The sequence below is a fragment of the Protopterus annectens genome, chromosome 6.part0 (genome assembly GCF_019279795.1).
Source record: "Protopterus annectens isolate FY-2018-M chromosome 6.part0, PAN1.0, whole genome shotgun sequence".
Taxonomy (NCBI): domain Eukaryota; kingdom Metazoa; phylum Chordata; order Ceratodontiformes; family Protopteridae; genus Protopterus; species Protopterus annectens.
The window spans coordinates 1,987,056,354-1,987,070,401 of NC_056737.1; the positions used below are offsets into that span (position 1 = coordinate 1,987,056,354).

The following is a 14,048-nucleotide window of genomic DNA, read 5'->3' on the forward strand; positions in this document are numbered from 1 at the left end:
ACAGCAATAGTTAAGTTTGGCACAGTTAACTGCTAATGAACAGGCTGCAGTTGCAACTACTGTTCTTACAGTGTTGCAAAATCTCCTTATATGTCTGGACAGTAACAGCACTTAAAGCTAAGAATTTATAGCATAGAAAAACAGTAGCCGTGACTGCTATCAGTTTGTTAGATGGCAGCCACACTGATACTTATTTTTGGCATTGCTACCAATGTTGTTTATATGAATAGCACTGGATTTACAATGGGCACACTGATTGTTTATCCAATCAGCATTCACATTTTAGAATATTAATGAAGTAATAATATTTCTTAACAGATAAAGATTCTCTTTGGTAATCTTTAATAACTGGAGCAGCAAAACACAGAAAATAGTATTTATATTAAATGTGAGAAAATGAATAAATGCCATAAGTCTGGTTCAGAACACAAAGATTTGAAGGAATCCTTCCATTTTTAAAGTGAAGTAGACAGAACAATCTACACAGAAACTGTTACTATAAGCATTAAACATTCACTGAATTAAAAAAAAAAATCCTTATGAAAAATGGCATCACATTTGTGCAGTCAGAATGAATAATCAAATGATTATGTTTATTACTTAATATATTCATTTACCTTTTCTCCTTTAATACTTTCACCTTTATCTCCTTGTTCACCCTGGTGAGAATGAGAGAAAGATTTACATAGAAAATAATATTTAAAATTAAAAATGCAAGCATACTGTGCAATAGTGTAATTTATATTTAGAACCCAAACTCACCCTATCTCTTTTGCATCCTGGATCTCCCTGAAAATCAATTGTTGAGAATGAACATTGTTAAATAATTAATTTAAAATCCAGATGTCATTTAGGGGCATGATTTTATAAGTCTGCAACATTTGAAAACATACCTGTAAATATCGTGTGCATGAAGTTCTTGTAATTAATGAAACAGAATTTTCTAAATGCTTGCTTTTTAACTGCTTAGTGGAAATATATTCAAAACTAGGCAAATATTACAGTACTGATCTTTTAGGAGTTTTCTGCAAAAAAAGAGTTTTATAGGTAATCAGTCATGCATCAAGCACATAATAGCACTGGCAGGTCAAGCAAAGGACTGTATAATTCAAACAAGTTGCACAAGACTGTTTAATGTCAGGAACAACAGTACAGTAAGACACATGACCGACATGATGTACATCACAAAGAGGCCAGGCTTGAGTGATCAGGTCAGTGCATGCTCACTCATAGGTTCATAGGTTCTTAGGTAAAATTATTTTCCTGTGCCCCTGTCGAGCAGAGCCACAGAGGTGATCCCCAGGGTGAATTTCCTATTTCCTATCCAATCATCAAGATTTTTCTTGAAGAGCGCTAATGAGGAGCTTTGTTTGATATAGATAGGTAGTTTGTTCCAGGGTATGGGAAGTCTCTGGGACAGGAATCTATCCCTCCAGCATGTTCTGTTTATTGTGGTGACAAGGTTTAGGTCCCTAGAGCATGTAGCTCAAAGGGATTGGGATTTCTTTAAGTGGAGCATGTCCAACAGCTCTAGGTTTGACATAGCTTTGTATGTTAGGCAGAGATCTCCTCTGAGTAGGCGATATGCGATGGAGTAAAGCTCATTGCCAAGGAACTCTGCAAAGATATCTAGGGTTAACATTGGACACCTCACTCTCTTTCACAAAGCATTCTAATAATATCAGTAATGAATTTCTACACCAAGTAAACTCTGCTACAAACTTTGTAATTGCTCCCACTGCTCACCATACTTTAGCAAGAAGTGTAATGATCCCCAAACTAAATATGGACAACCACCTAGTGATGCTAGGAGATATGGATATGCCCCTCTGTGTCACTCTCAGAGGAAGAACTTTTATCCCCTCCTTCTCAAGAAGTGGCTATAGCGGGGGTAACATTAAAGCATTCCACTTTAGTACCAATAGGATATTTAGATTTGTTTTTCTAGCAGACCTATCATTCCTAGCTCTTAAAGCATTTTAATGAACTGTCAATGAAAGAGACACACCATTTCCATTGTCACAGAGCCACAAATTATGAAACTAGGACATTGTCACCCACTCAAAAACAAACTATATATATATATATATATATATATATATATATATATCAGACAACAAAACTGTTCATTATGAGATGAACAAGAAAAAAATTCTGTCAGTTGTTATACCCAGATTAAAAACAGCCATAAAGGAAAGGCATTTTCAAAGCTAGAACCTGCCATTAGAAAAAAAACTGCCTAGAGAAGTAAAGCAAGAAAACAACTCAGACAAATTAAAAACAAATAGCTAAAAATACCCTACTAAAGGAATCTGCCTGCAATTTCTATAAAGAAAATGGCTAAAAACTGCACATCACTTTAATGTCAATGCTGCAATAATTGCACCTCTCAGTACTATCAATGCTGCAATTAATCCCGTATCACTTAATTTTCCAAAGTTACTGTACATAATGTAAATCAGTGCTTCTAAACCTTTGTTGTAATAATTCTTTGATTGCTTGTTAAACTGTTTTTTTTTTATAAACACAAACTCTTCATGTCCATAGTTTGACTATTTACCTGTTCAGTGTGGATCTCCAAGCACTTGACCCCACCCAGTTCAGATTCGTCAAGGGCAGATCTTGCCTGTTGAACCTGGTTGACTTCTTTGAGACTGTCACCAAGGTCCTGGATGAGGGAAATTCCATGCATACAGCTCACCTTGACTTGGCCAATGCCTTTGACACAATCCCCAACTTAGGCATCATTGAAAAGCTAATACAACTTGGCATAAATCCCTATCTCATCAGGTGGGTGGACAACTGGCTCATTGACAGGACCCTCAGAGTCAAAATAGGCAACTCCACCTCTGATAGCAGGGATCTGTCCTGGGGCCCCTACTGTTTGGCATCTACTTCTTAGAGGTCCAGGCAAAGACAAAAGGCCTGTGGCTGATCAAGTTTGCATACGACTGTAAGTTGGGTGCTGTCATTGAATCCCCAAATGATGTTAACATACTGCAAGAGGCTCACAGCAACTAATGACTGGTGCCAAAGTCATGGCCTCAAGCTAAATGCAAAAAAACGTATCATCATACCATTCGGCAAAAACATGACCCCTACTGATTACCACATCAACAGCAACCCCCTAAGCACACAACCTGTGGTGAGAGACCTGGGCACTCAGGTTGATAACAACCTCACATTTGACTTGGCTCACCTCATAACTAAAGGGATTGCATCCAGAAAAAAGGAGGTTATTACCTCTCTATACTCCTCCCTCATTAGACCAGTCATTGAGTATAATGCCCCATTTGGTATGTACTTCTCCAAACATCTGTACCAACTAGAAAGGCCACTGAAATACCTCACAAAGAGAATCCATGGCCTCAAACACTTGTCCTATGCATTCAGGCTCAAATCACTATCACGCTACTCGATATCATACAGATTCCTCAGGGGTGATCTGTGTCTCGCCTACAAGGCAATCTTGGACCCTGCCCTGCTAGAGATGCGCCATATCCATAAGTCTAACTCCTCACGTACTACCTGCTCAAAAGGCCTGAATCTAATATGCGACATCAACAAACCTGATGGAGAGACAAGTTTGTCTCCCAGGGGCTGCCCCATCTCTGGAATAGACTTCCCATACACGTCAAACAGAGCACCTCACTGACCCTCTTCAAGCGCAACCTTGATGAGTGGATGGGAAACCACACATTTGTCCCAGGGGTTCCACCCATGTCCCTCAATGACAGGGGCAACAGGTGCTGACTGAGGCTTCTTTTTGGGGATAAACACTTGGCTAGGCTTATAAGGGCCCCAGGGCCATTAGCCTTGTAATCTCCTATGATCCTATAGTGACAATTTACTGTGCACTAGTATCTCTGTAATTTCAAATGCTGCCCACAGGCCTAAGTCATGGCTGAAAAGGGTTTGATGACCAACCCACTTACCTGATTATCAAACTGCAATTAATAATCAAATAAATAAATGTAACACTGCATAGCTGCATCATTCACTCATCAGTAATGTTCAGCATACAAATAGGAAGCAAATGTTAAACATAGAAAATCAGGAAAGGGGCTATAGAAGGAAGCACAAAGATAATCACAAGGTATGAAAGTGGGAGGAATGAAAGGTAATTTCTTGTGGAGGAAAAGCCCCTTTTCCACATATAGAACATAAGGTTAGAGGGAAAGTAGTAAGGAAAGGTGATGGCTTGGATAGAGAGAAGAAGGCTGTTAGGAGGGGCAGACAGAAAAATAGCAAATAAAGCCAGAGGCAGTAGACACACTAAAGGTCAGGTGAACAGTGGCTGGGAACAGACAGGCAGAGGGAGGACAAGTGGTGATGGGGAGAGCTGGGCAATGAACAAAAAATTGGGAGTGACACATAAGACAGGGAAAACACCAGGGTGCCAATAGGCTAGGTTCCTGGCATGGCTCCCAGGTTGGCCCAGAGGCAACAAACCAAGGCAGCACTCATCTGACCTTTGTTATGTTCTGGTTGCTCCACACTGACTCAGTAAGATGGGCTTGCCTATCACCTGACCCTACAAGTCACACACAAAGGTGCTCCACATCGCCGAGGTATACATCCAGGTGCCACCACACCTCAGTAGCCACATGCTTCCATTAGTTATGCCAGCAGATGAGGGCATGCCCCTTTCTGCCATTCTCAGAGGAAACTTTTTTACCACCACTCCACTGAGAAATGTCTATGGGGGGGGGGGGTAACAGTGAATCATTATGTCACCTTCAGAGAGGGAACCATTGTCTTCCTTCTGAGATGTAGCCTTGGCAGCCCCTGATGACCCAGTAGTAGAAGCTTCAGCCAGCACAAACTGAGATGAGTGTGGTCTCAATTCTTCCTCTTTCACATTTGAACTTGCAGAAAGACAATGCAATGGGAAAATGACTGCGCACATATGCTAGAAATACAATTTCAGTTTTACAGTGCAATGACCCAGATGGCATGCATACCACACTGAGAGGAGAGTCTTCCCCTCCTTCTGTAACACCCAACCATGTTAAGCTCATACTCCGCCACTGAAAAACAAAGTATTCACTCCTAAGTATACATGTAAAAGGAGTTCCCATAGTGTGTTCAAGAACTGTAATTGCAATCCTTAGAACTGTGGGAATTCAAGTGCTATTGCAGGGAAATACTAACTAATGCTGAAATTGTTGTATCTCTGAGTATCCCCTCTTCTTTAAGGTACAGCAGTTAGTACATATAAGTAGCAGGGACCACAAACATATCTTAAATGTACCATGCATTGGTGGCATAGAGGGATAAGGTCCTAACTACAGCTCACATTACCAAAGTTTAACTAGTAGCTTGGGTGCTTGATGATGCAGGCAGGGAAGATGGGTGTACCCATCCTGGAGAAGGGACACTGGTTCTCTCCCAGCTCATACTGCAGCTGTGATAACATCAGTTGAAGTACAGACTCCCATCATGATGTGGACAGCTGGTGCCAGAAAGACTTGGGTGTGGCCACCCAAGTCAGTGGAAGTAGCCCTGCCAGTGCATGTGAGGTGAGTACACAGGCATGAACTATGTTCATAGGCATAGGCATAAGCATTGGTAGCCCTTACAATGAAGCAACTGCTCACTTCACACTAGGAGTGGGTTTAGGCAATTCAAAAAAAAAAAACAGAAAAGCTGTCATTGATGGGCTGTCAGTGAGAGCATAAAGCACCCTCATGGCTGCCTGGATGATAGCCTCCTCCAGACATTGTATGCCTGATTAAGGGGAGGCTTGATGGTCAGCAGGAACTAGGGCAAACATGACCCCAAAATGCTTTAAATATGGCAGTTAGTATAGATGTGTGTGTGTGTGTGTGTGTGTGTGTGTGTGTGTGTGTGTGTGTGTGTGTGTGTGTGTGTGTGTGTGTGTGTGTGTGTGTGTGTGTGTGTATGTCTTTGTAAATGTGTAAGCAATGGTGCAAAAATATGCTTTAAATGTGTAATAGTGACTTTTCCTGTCTGCTGTTAGTGATTAATCACCCTTAAACTTTCACAGTAGTGGGGCTCAAATTATTCAGTTTCAAAACTCCTGATAGGGCATCATGTAAAACAGGTAAGATGCCAGAAGAAAATAAATGCTAGAAAAAATATTTTTATAGTAAATTTCTACTTGTCTTTCCCTAAATTCTACTTCCCACTGTTGAAAGAGGTCAGAATGGTGGCTGTGCCACCCCAGGTCAGTACAGCAATGCCACTAGAGCAGTTGAATGCTGGAGGCTTTACTCACCATCCAAACAAACTCATTCTTCCACTTTCTACAGGAGTCTATCCTATTCATTATCTTAGGAGACTCTCCTGAAATTTCCTGTGAAGGATGAACAAGAAAATGTTCTGGCACACCAAGTAGGAGCTCTCATTCCAGCATTCCTGAAGTAACCATGCCAATTCCATGGGTCTATATTAGAACTTCAAATGTTCTAATATCGACCCCTAGTAACCAAAAACTGATAACATAAACAATTCAGAACAGCGAATTTTTTCCTAGGGAAAAAAATTGCTGTTCCAAAACACATACACACAACACAAACACACCAAACAAACAGCAATCCACACACATACACCTAAAATCTTACATCTAACCCTACACTAAACTGTACATATACCACTATCTACCTACTTACCTTAACCCAAACCCTAACCCTAAGGTCTGTCATTATCGCACACACACCTCACCCATGCCCTAACCCTAACTCACCTACTCCACCCTAACCCTCATGTCCACACATTCGCACACTTACCTGACCCGCGCCCTAACCCTAACTCACCTAACCTGCCCTAACCCTCACGTCCACACAATCGCACACTTACCTAAACCCAACCCTGTAACTTTCCACCACAATGCTGAAAATAGCGAAGCGACAGGAATGAGCAACCAAATTCTTTCCTTAGGAAAGAATTCGGTTTTCTGAAACTTCGCTATTTTCAGCTTTCGCTTATTAGGGTTCGATATTAGAACATTCGAAGTTCTGAAACTTCGATGTTCTAATATAGACCCAATTCCATCAGGTCTGCTCAAGAAGCAAAGCTGGAGCCCAGTGTGCACCACTGCACATTAGTAGATCAAGTAAACTCACAACATAGTGCTGCACCACTGTCTTAGGTGTGTGCACATTCTGTATGCACATATAGTCATGTCCAGCTTGCGCTGCTGCTCTGATAACAGGGCATCAGCTCAAGAGCAGAGGGTCATCATGACATAAGCATCTGATGCCAGGAAATAAATGGTATTGTCACCAAAGCCAGTGATGGTAGCCTCTGTTGGCACTACTGTCAGCATGTCTGGGTAGTACAATCCACTGTAGCAGTAATTCAGGAACAGTGGCAGTAAATAGCCATATTAAAATAACCACCATTATAATTAGCCTTTGTTATCAGAATATAAACTTTCTGTGATATTTTTGCAGCCCTGCTCAATATCATACAACTTAAGAGTTAAAGAATTTAGTAGAGATTCTATAGATTTGCAGCTTTACAGAGCTAAATATAGGATTTACAAAGTTAATTAAAGCCTATTTAAGTACATAACAAGTAAACAAACAAATTGTGGTAGATGTCAGTCATACTGATACAGAACCTGGGAACACAGGGTGCTGACATGGAACTGCCTGTAGTTTTGGGGGGCAAATATGTACAGTGGAAACATTGTGAAATACATGTTCCAGATAGTTTGAAGTTTCAGGGCCACACGCATGGCTGAGGGTGCCTGCACATACTGCTAATTGCAGCTGATAAACAAGTGCAAGTATAAGGTGGAGGCTGTGGCCATAAGTATGGGTATTTCACAGTATACCACAAACCCCACCTGGCTGACATCTTTTGCCCACAGATGTAGAATTAGTTTTTAACATTTTGGGTCCCTGATATCTGCCAACCATCAGCTTCCAGCCCCATCCCCATCCCCTTCAGGACCTGAGAGAAATATCCATTATCATAAAATACATATATAGTGTTGGTTCTCTCCTCTGTAGTCCTGGAGAACCAGATATGCTCCCCTACATGCTGCAGCACAATGGTTTAGGGTTCACAAGCTGACACTTGCAATACCCCTAATGGCTACCCAGTAGGTCACTGAAATGTTTCTTTAACTAGGATGGTTAAAGCTGTGCATTTCCCCTCAGTTAAGCTTATAGGTAACCCAATCCCATAAGATCACTTGCAGGTTGCCTGCCCACAAGGAAATGGACTACAATCTCTTGTCACTGAACTGTTGGCATATCAAGAGCTGTCTGCATAACTCCATTTGTACAGCTAGATGTGACATACAACACTGTAAGCACTTCCTCTTATGCCATCTGTTAACATGTGCTGCTGAGTTATAGTTGCTGCTAATCCAGGCATTATTCCCCTTATCTATACTATGATTACGGGTGTAAAAATTCGACATGAGCTGGATGCAGCATGCCCATTTCATATATCTCTAAATCTGTCCATGACATTTAGGATGTCATAATTTGCATACTATTTGGTTCACTTGCATGGAGTTTCTTATTTAAATGTCATTATGCAATCATTAGCATACAGGGCATACTTTGCTTTTTTGCTCTCCTCATCTGTACTTTCATTCCTAGTGTAAAAAATTAAAATGAGCTGTGAATGTGATCATTTACATACAATATGTGGCTCAGTTGCATTGTGTTACTTTTTTAAATGTCATTATGTAGTCATTAGCATGCACCGCACACTTTGCTTTTGTGTCCCTTGCACAACAATGCTGAGTCTTTGAATCATGCACACCCTACTTGTTGTTCCTACTCATGTTAATTTGCATTGCTCAGTGCACTAAACATTCACGAATCTCAGCTCTAGTGTTGAATATTTTCACTATTTTTTCTGTAGTATTTAAAGCTCTTGCGTATTGTCACTTAAACAAGTTTTCATCTTGGATTTCCAAGATGGCTGCACATTGAGTAATAGCTTAATTCTAGCTCTCCCAGTGTGAAAACAGAAACTCAGAAGAGAAAGCCAGTAGACTTATATTTTTAGTCAAATTTCAGTAACTGGATAGTAAGTGCACTGCCTGGATGCCAGAAAAAAGAAATGCAGAGGACCTAAATGGAAAATCAGCTACAAAAGGTGAGGTAAAAATACTGACTGGGAAGAGTATTGAAGATGTTCAGCAAAAAGCAGTGCAGGCTCTAGACATGACTTCTAGTAACCGAGAGGAAAATATAAACAGATATTCAGATGAGCTGATAAAACTGCAAAAAATCAGAGGTCAAAATGAAGAAAAGCTGGCTGAATATGAGACTTATCAAGAAGAGATGTCGCAAAAATAATAGAATTAGAGGACATAGCACATCGGGAAAATCTGAGATTTTCTGCTGTATCAGAGAAGCTGGAAGAAACGGACTGTATTCATTTTATGAAAGCACTAATAATCAACTGGATTGGTATTCCACAGCAGGAGTTGAAAGGGCACATAGTGTGTATTCTCCAAACCTGGCTATGAGAAAGCAACCTAGACCTTTAATAGTAAATATGCAATCCTACAAGCAGAAGGAGTTAATTCTAACAAAAGTGTGGCAGAAAGACAAAGTACAAAAAGTGGGAGGCAGCAGAGTATTTGTGAAGAATGATTACTCTCTGTACACCAAGCAGAAGAAGAGTAAATGTATTCCACTATTCAGGGTATGAAAGCAGGCATGAGATTCAAATTGATGTACCCAGCTATCTTCAAAATATTGTTTCCTAGCGGGACAAAATTATTTTTTGATGCAGTACATGTTAAGGTGGAAATATAAAAGTTTGTTCAACAAAAGGTGAACTGTGGAACAGAAGATTCTGCTTCATGTTCTTCTGGTAATAAAGACCACAGAGAAACTCTACCAGTGCAATGTTTTCCAGTGTTTCAATGAAATATGCTTGAGAGAAGGAAAAAAAAACACAAGAATTGCCTAGAAGAATCGAGAGTACTTTGGAAATGAAGCAGAGGCAGGATTTGGGAGAAGATGAATAGGAATAAAACCAGTAACTTGGAAACTGACAAATGTGGGATTACAAAGCAATAACTATATTTGTGAAACATGACAGAACAAAAAAATCTGGAAATATTGGACTTTTTTGACTTTGTTAAACATGTTGGGGACTCTACTTTGTCATTAATGTTTGGAAAAATACTTAGGAGAGGAGAAGAGGAGGCTGAAAGTTAATTGTAAGTAAAACACATTTTTTTTTCTTAATAGTAGTTTTTTTATAGTTCATAATTTTCTTTGCATGCTGTAAAGTAAAATGTTGTCAGTTATCTTCAAGTATAATGGGGATACTAATGTAAACAGCTGCTCCTGTTTTTTTTTTTTTCTCCCTACTTCTCTCTTTCTCCTTGCTCAGTTTTAAGACATATAGGCACTGCAATGTAAAAAAGAAAAGAAAAGAAAAGTAGAAAAGTCTGATCAAAGAGCATGGCAAAAGACAAAAAATTGATGTACTTTTTCACATTCTTGCATACAAGAATGACTGGATTAAGCCCCTTAGCTTGACCTAGTAACAAGTTTTAACAGAAAGCAAATAAATGAAAAAGAGTATTGAATATTATAACGTTTTTTTTCTAGCAAATAAGTGTATTCTTAGTAGCAACTCTGCATCTGGTTCTCATATCTCTATACAGACAATCTGATAAAGAGAAATGGCTAAGAGATAATGTTTTCTGAAAGCATTACAATGTTTTCCCACCTGGGAGAGCTAAAAAGATAAGACAAAGCCAGACAGCACCTAGTAGAAGCACAGGCTGTACCAAATGTCTTAGTATGGGTAACCATTATTTTAGGGTAACCCATGTCTGCGAGTATGGCTGTCAGTCTAGGACATGTGTTCCTATTAGGAGGATAAAACTTCAATATTTGAAAATGTACATAGTTTTGTGTGTTAGTATTAAGTTAATAGGTTTTAGGGGGTATTGGGGGGTGTTTGTTTTTTGTTTGAGAGCTTTCAATAAAAATTAAAGTTATATACTCACCATAACTATGCATCTGTGTTGTCCATTTCCATTCTTCCTCAATGAATGGGTTTGGATCAGATCCTCAGATCAGACTCGACCAAGTTCTTTAGATTCTAGAAACTGACTGTTGAGATTCTCCCTGACCCATAATACCTCCAATCACTGCATTACCTCAGACTGAGTTTGCTGCTATCATACAACAGCACAAGAAAAAGTAACTCAAGATAGCTATGACAAAACAGTGATAGCTGAAATATCAGGAGCTCAAACAGGAGCTATGGTTCCTAATAACAATTCTGTTTGGTCTTTCCCAAAGATATGGAAAAGGGGAAGGTGGGAGGAAAGTTGAGGAAAAATGAAAATGGATAGCATAGATGCATAGTTATAGTGAGTACATAACTTTAATATCTGATGTTGTCATTGTCATTGTTCCTCAACCAATGGGACATTGTCCATAGCTACGATTACCTTGGGTGGCCCTCATAGAAGGATGTTCCTGAGCACCGCAGAACCGAATGATGCTCTGTTCCTGGAGATGATATCCAATTTGTAATGAGAAATAAAAGTATGAGCATTATACCAAGTGGTCATGTCATCAATGGAAGCGCTAGCCCAAAAACAGCTAATGTAGTCATTGACCTAGATGAATGAGCTTTTGGTTGTCTTTGTAAAATTAGGCCTGTCAAGGAATAAATATAGGAAATACAATCTGTTATCTATTTAGCTAGAGTAGTTTTTGAAACTGGTTTTCCCATCTTGTTATTGGAAAAGGAGACAAACAATTGATCAGTTTTTCTAAATTCCTTAGTCCTATGAAGGTAAAAGCTAAGTTGCCTATGGACATCTAAGAGATGAAGGGTATATTCTCCTTTATTGTCAAAATTTGGAAAGAAAACTGATACGTTAATGACATGACTAATGTTTGATTCAGAGGCCACTTTTGGTAGAAAGGAAGGATTAGTGAGCAGGGTAACTTTTTCCTTATGAAAAATTAAATACGGTGGTTTTGCAGACAATGCTTGGTGTTCTGATACTCATTTTGCTGAAGTGATAGCCACCAAAAAGACAGTTTTCCAAGATAAAAATTTAAGATCTATTTTAGCTGAAGGCCCAAATGGTGGTTGTACCAAAGTCTGTAATGTCAAAGTCAGATCCCAAGGTTGAGTGGGATCTCAAATTGGAGGTCTAAGCAAAAATGCACCTTCTAGGAAGGCCTTACATAACTTAATTGAAGTTAAAGGAAAAACATTATCTCCCATGTGGTAAATGGAGATGGCTGCCAGCTGCACTTTAATGGTGGAGGAACTCACCCTGGTTTGAAAAAGAGAGGCAAGGACATCTAAAATAGCCAGGTGTGGAGCAGTGAAAGAAATTAAGTCCCTCTGATGATCCCACAAACAAAATCTTTTCTATTTGCTCTTATAATCTTCCTGGTTAAAGTTTTGTGGGATGAGAAAAAAAAATTAAAAATTTGAGGGAGGACAGCCTGGAATATCTAGCCATCATTAGAATTGGAGAAAGAATAGTCAATTTGAGGCCTGTAATGTCCAGATGAATCATCCCTGTGGGGTGTGACACGAGAACTGGAGTTGAATACAGTGTCCAAGGTGGACATACTAGGTGAGACCATAGGAAGGGAAACCATATCTGCTGAGGCCAGTAGAGGGCGATGAGGATTAATTTGTTTTTCAACTGATGTGCTTTTCTGAAGAAACATGGGAATTAGAGGCAGGGGAGGGTAAGCATAAAAGAAACCGAAGGGTCAGACATGGGCAAGAGCATCTCTTGATGACTTCTCTGAGGGGTAATTAGGGCAAAGAATCTGCTGCATTTTGCTGTTGAGGGAAGAGGTGAATAGGTTGCAGTACAGGTGACCCCATTTGTGAAAGATCATATTTGCCACTGACTGATTGACAGAACACTCATGAGGCATCAGGATGGTCCTGCTGAGCTAGTCCGCTAACATACTCGCTTTCCCCTGGTATGTGCATTACTGCCAGAAAGTGGTTGAAGTTGATCACCCATTGCCAAGCCCTTATTGCTTCTCAGCATGGGGGATAGGATCTGGTTCCCCTCTGTTTGTTGATGTACCAGACTACTGACATGTTGTCCATCTGAATTGCAATATTTTCTAGTGGAAGACAGCTCTGAAAGGCCTACAATGCTAGAAGCACCACTCACATCTGTAGAAAATTTACATGCAAATTGGTCTCTTCTTGGGACCATGTGCTTTGAACTGTCCATCCCAAGTAATGCCCCACACCCCAACTGGGAAGCATGCATGGTCAACATGGCATTCGAAGTAGAAAGGATCTGCCTGAGGAAGAATATTGAGACCCTTGATTCTGCGGACCCCCTCTGCCATGAGGGCAGTGCCTCCCATTGTAGTTATTTCTCCCTCTGCCTCTAGAGGAAAATTCTCTGCATTGCTCTTGGAAATCCCGCCAAAGAAGGAAGATCCAGCAAAGGGAGCATTGATGAATGACACCTTAAAGATCTCTGCAAAATTGCACAGCTGCATCCAGACATGTCTCCTAATGTCTATGCCTGAACTGGCAGCCTGTGAGGAACCTTCAGCTGTGTGCAAGATTAACCTCATGGATGTGTTAGTAATGGATTGTAGGGTGCCCATTCATGAGGAAAAGGACTTCTGTTCCTCTGCAGACATGTACCCAGCAGTAGAGTAACCTAGTAAAATGCACCAAATAATTCAGCGACCATAAAGTGAAGGTCACTGATGCATACACTCACTTCCCAAACCTGTCCAATGCCCTAGACTTCCTGTTAGGGGGATGGACAGAGGAGCTATATTCAGCTAACTCCTTCTTAGTGGCTGCTGGAACAACCATGGCATCAACCTCTCTCCAGTGTTGTCTGTCAGAAGGAGCACAAAGTCTTGACCAGGTATTTGGGGATCAGTTCTACAGAGTTCAGTTCCATCCATGCTCTGCAGGAGACATGGTCTATTAACTCATCTGCAGGTGGGATAACCCAAGACGTAGATGGTCCAGAACTGAAGGCTTCCAAGAACACTGATTCCTCCTGGGAAGGGGGCTGGGAAGACCAACCACCTTTCTCAAGAAGGATCTCTAAGATGTCT

The 14,048-nt window shown here is 40.3% G+C and overlaps 1 protein-coding gene across 1 annotated transcript in view; it reads right to left on the reverse strand.

Annotated features, from left to right (window-relative positions):
* Nucleotides 1–14,048, reverse strand: part of LOC122805018 (acetylcholinesterase collagenic tail peptide-like) — a 951,363-nt gene that overhangs the window by 701,315 nt on the left and 236,000 nt on the right. The window contains exons 8-9 of the mRNA XM_044075274.1: nucleotides 763–789; nucleotides 618–659 (exon numbers count right to left, since the gene is read on the reverse strand). Of these exons, the coding sequence (XP_043931209.1) occupies nucleotides 618–659; nucleotides 763–789 (69 nt within the window). The remainder of the gene's footprint in view (nucleotides 1–617; nucleotides 660–762; nucleotides 790–14,048) is intronic.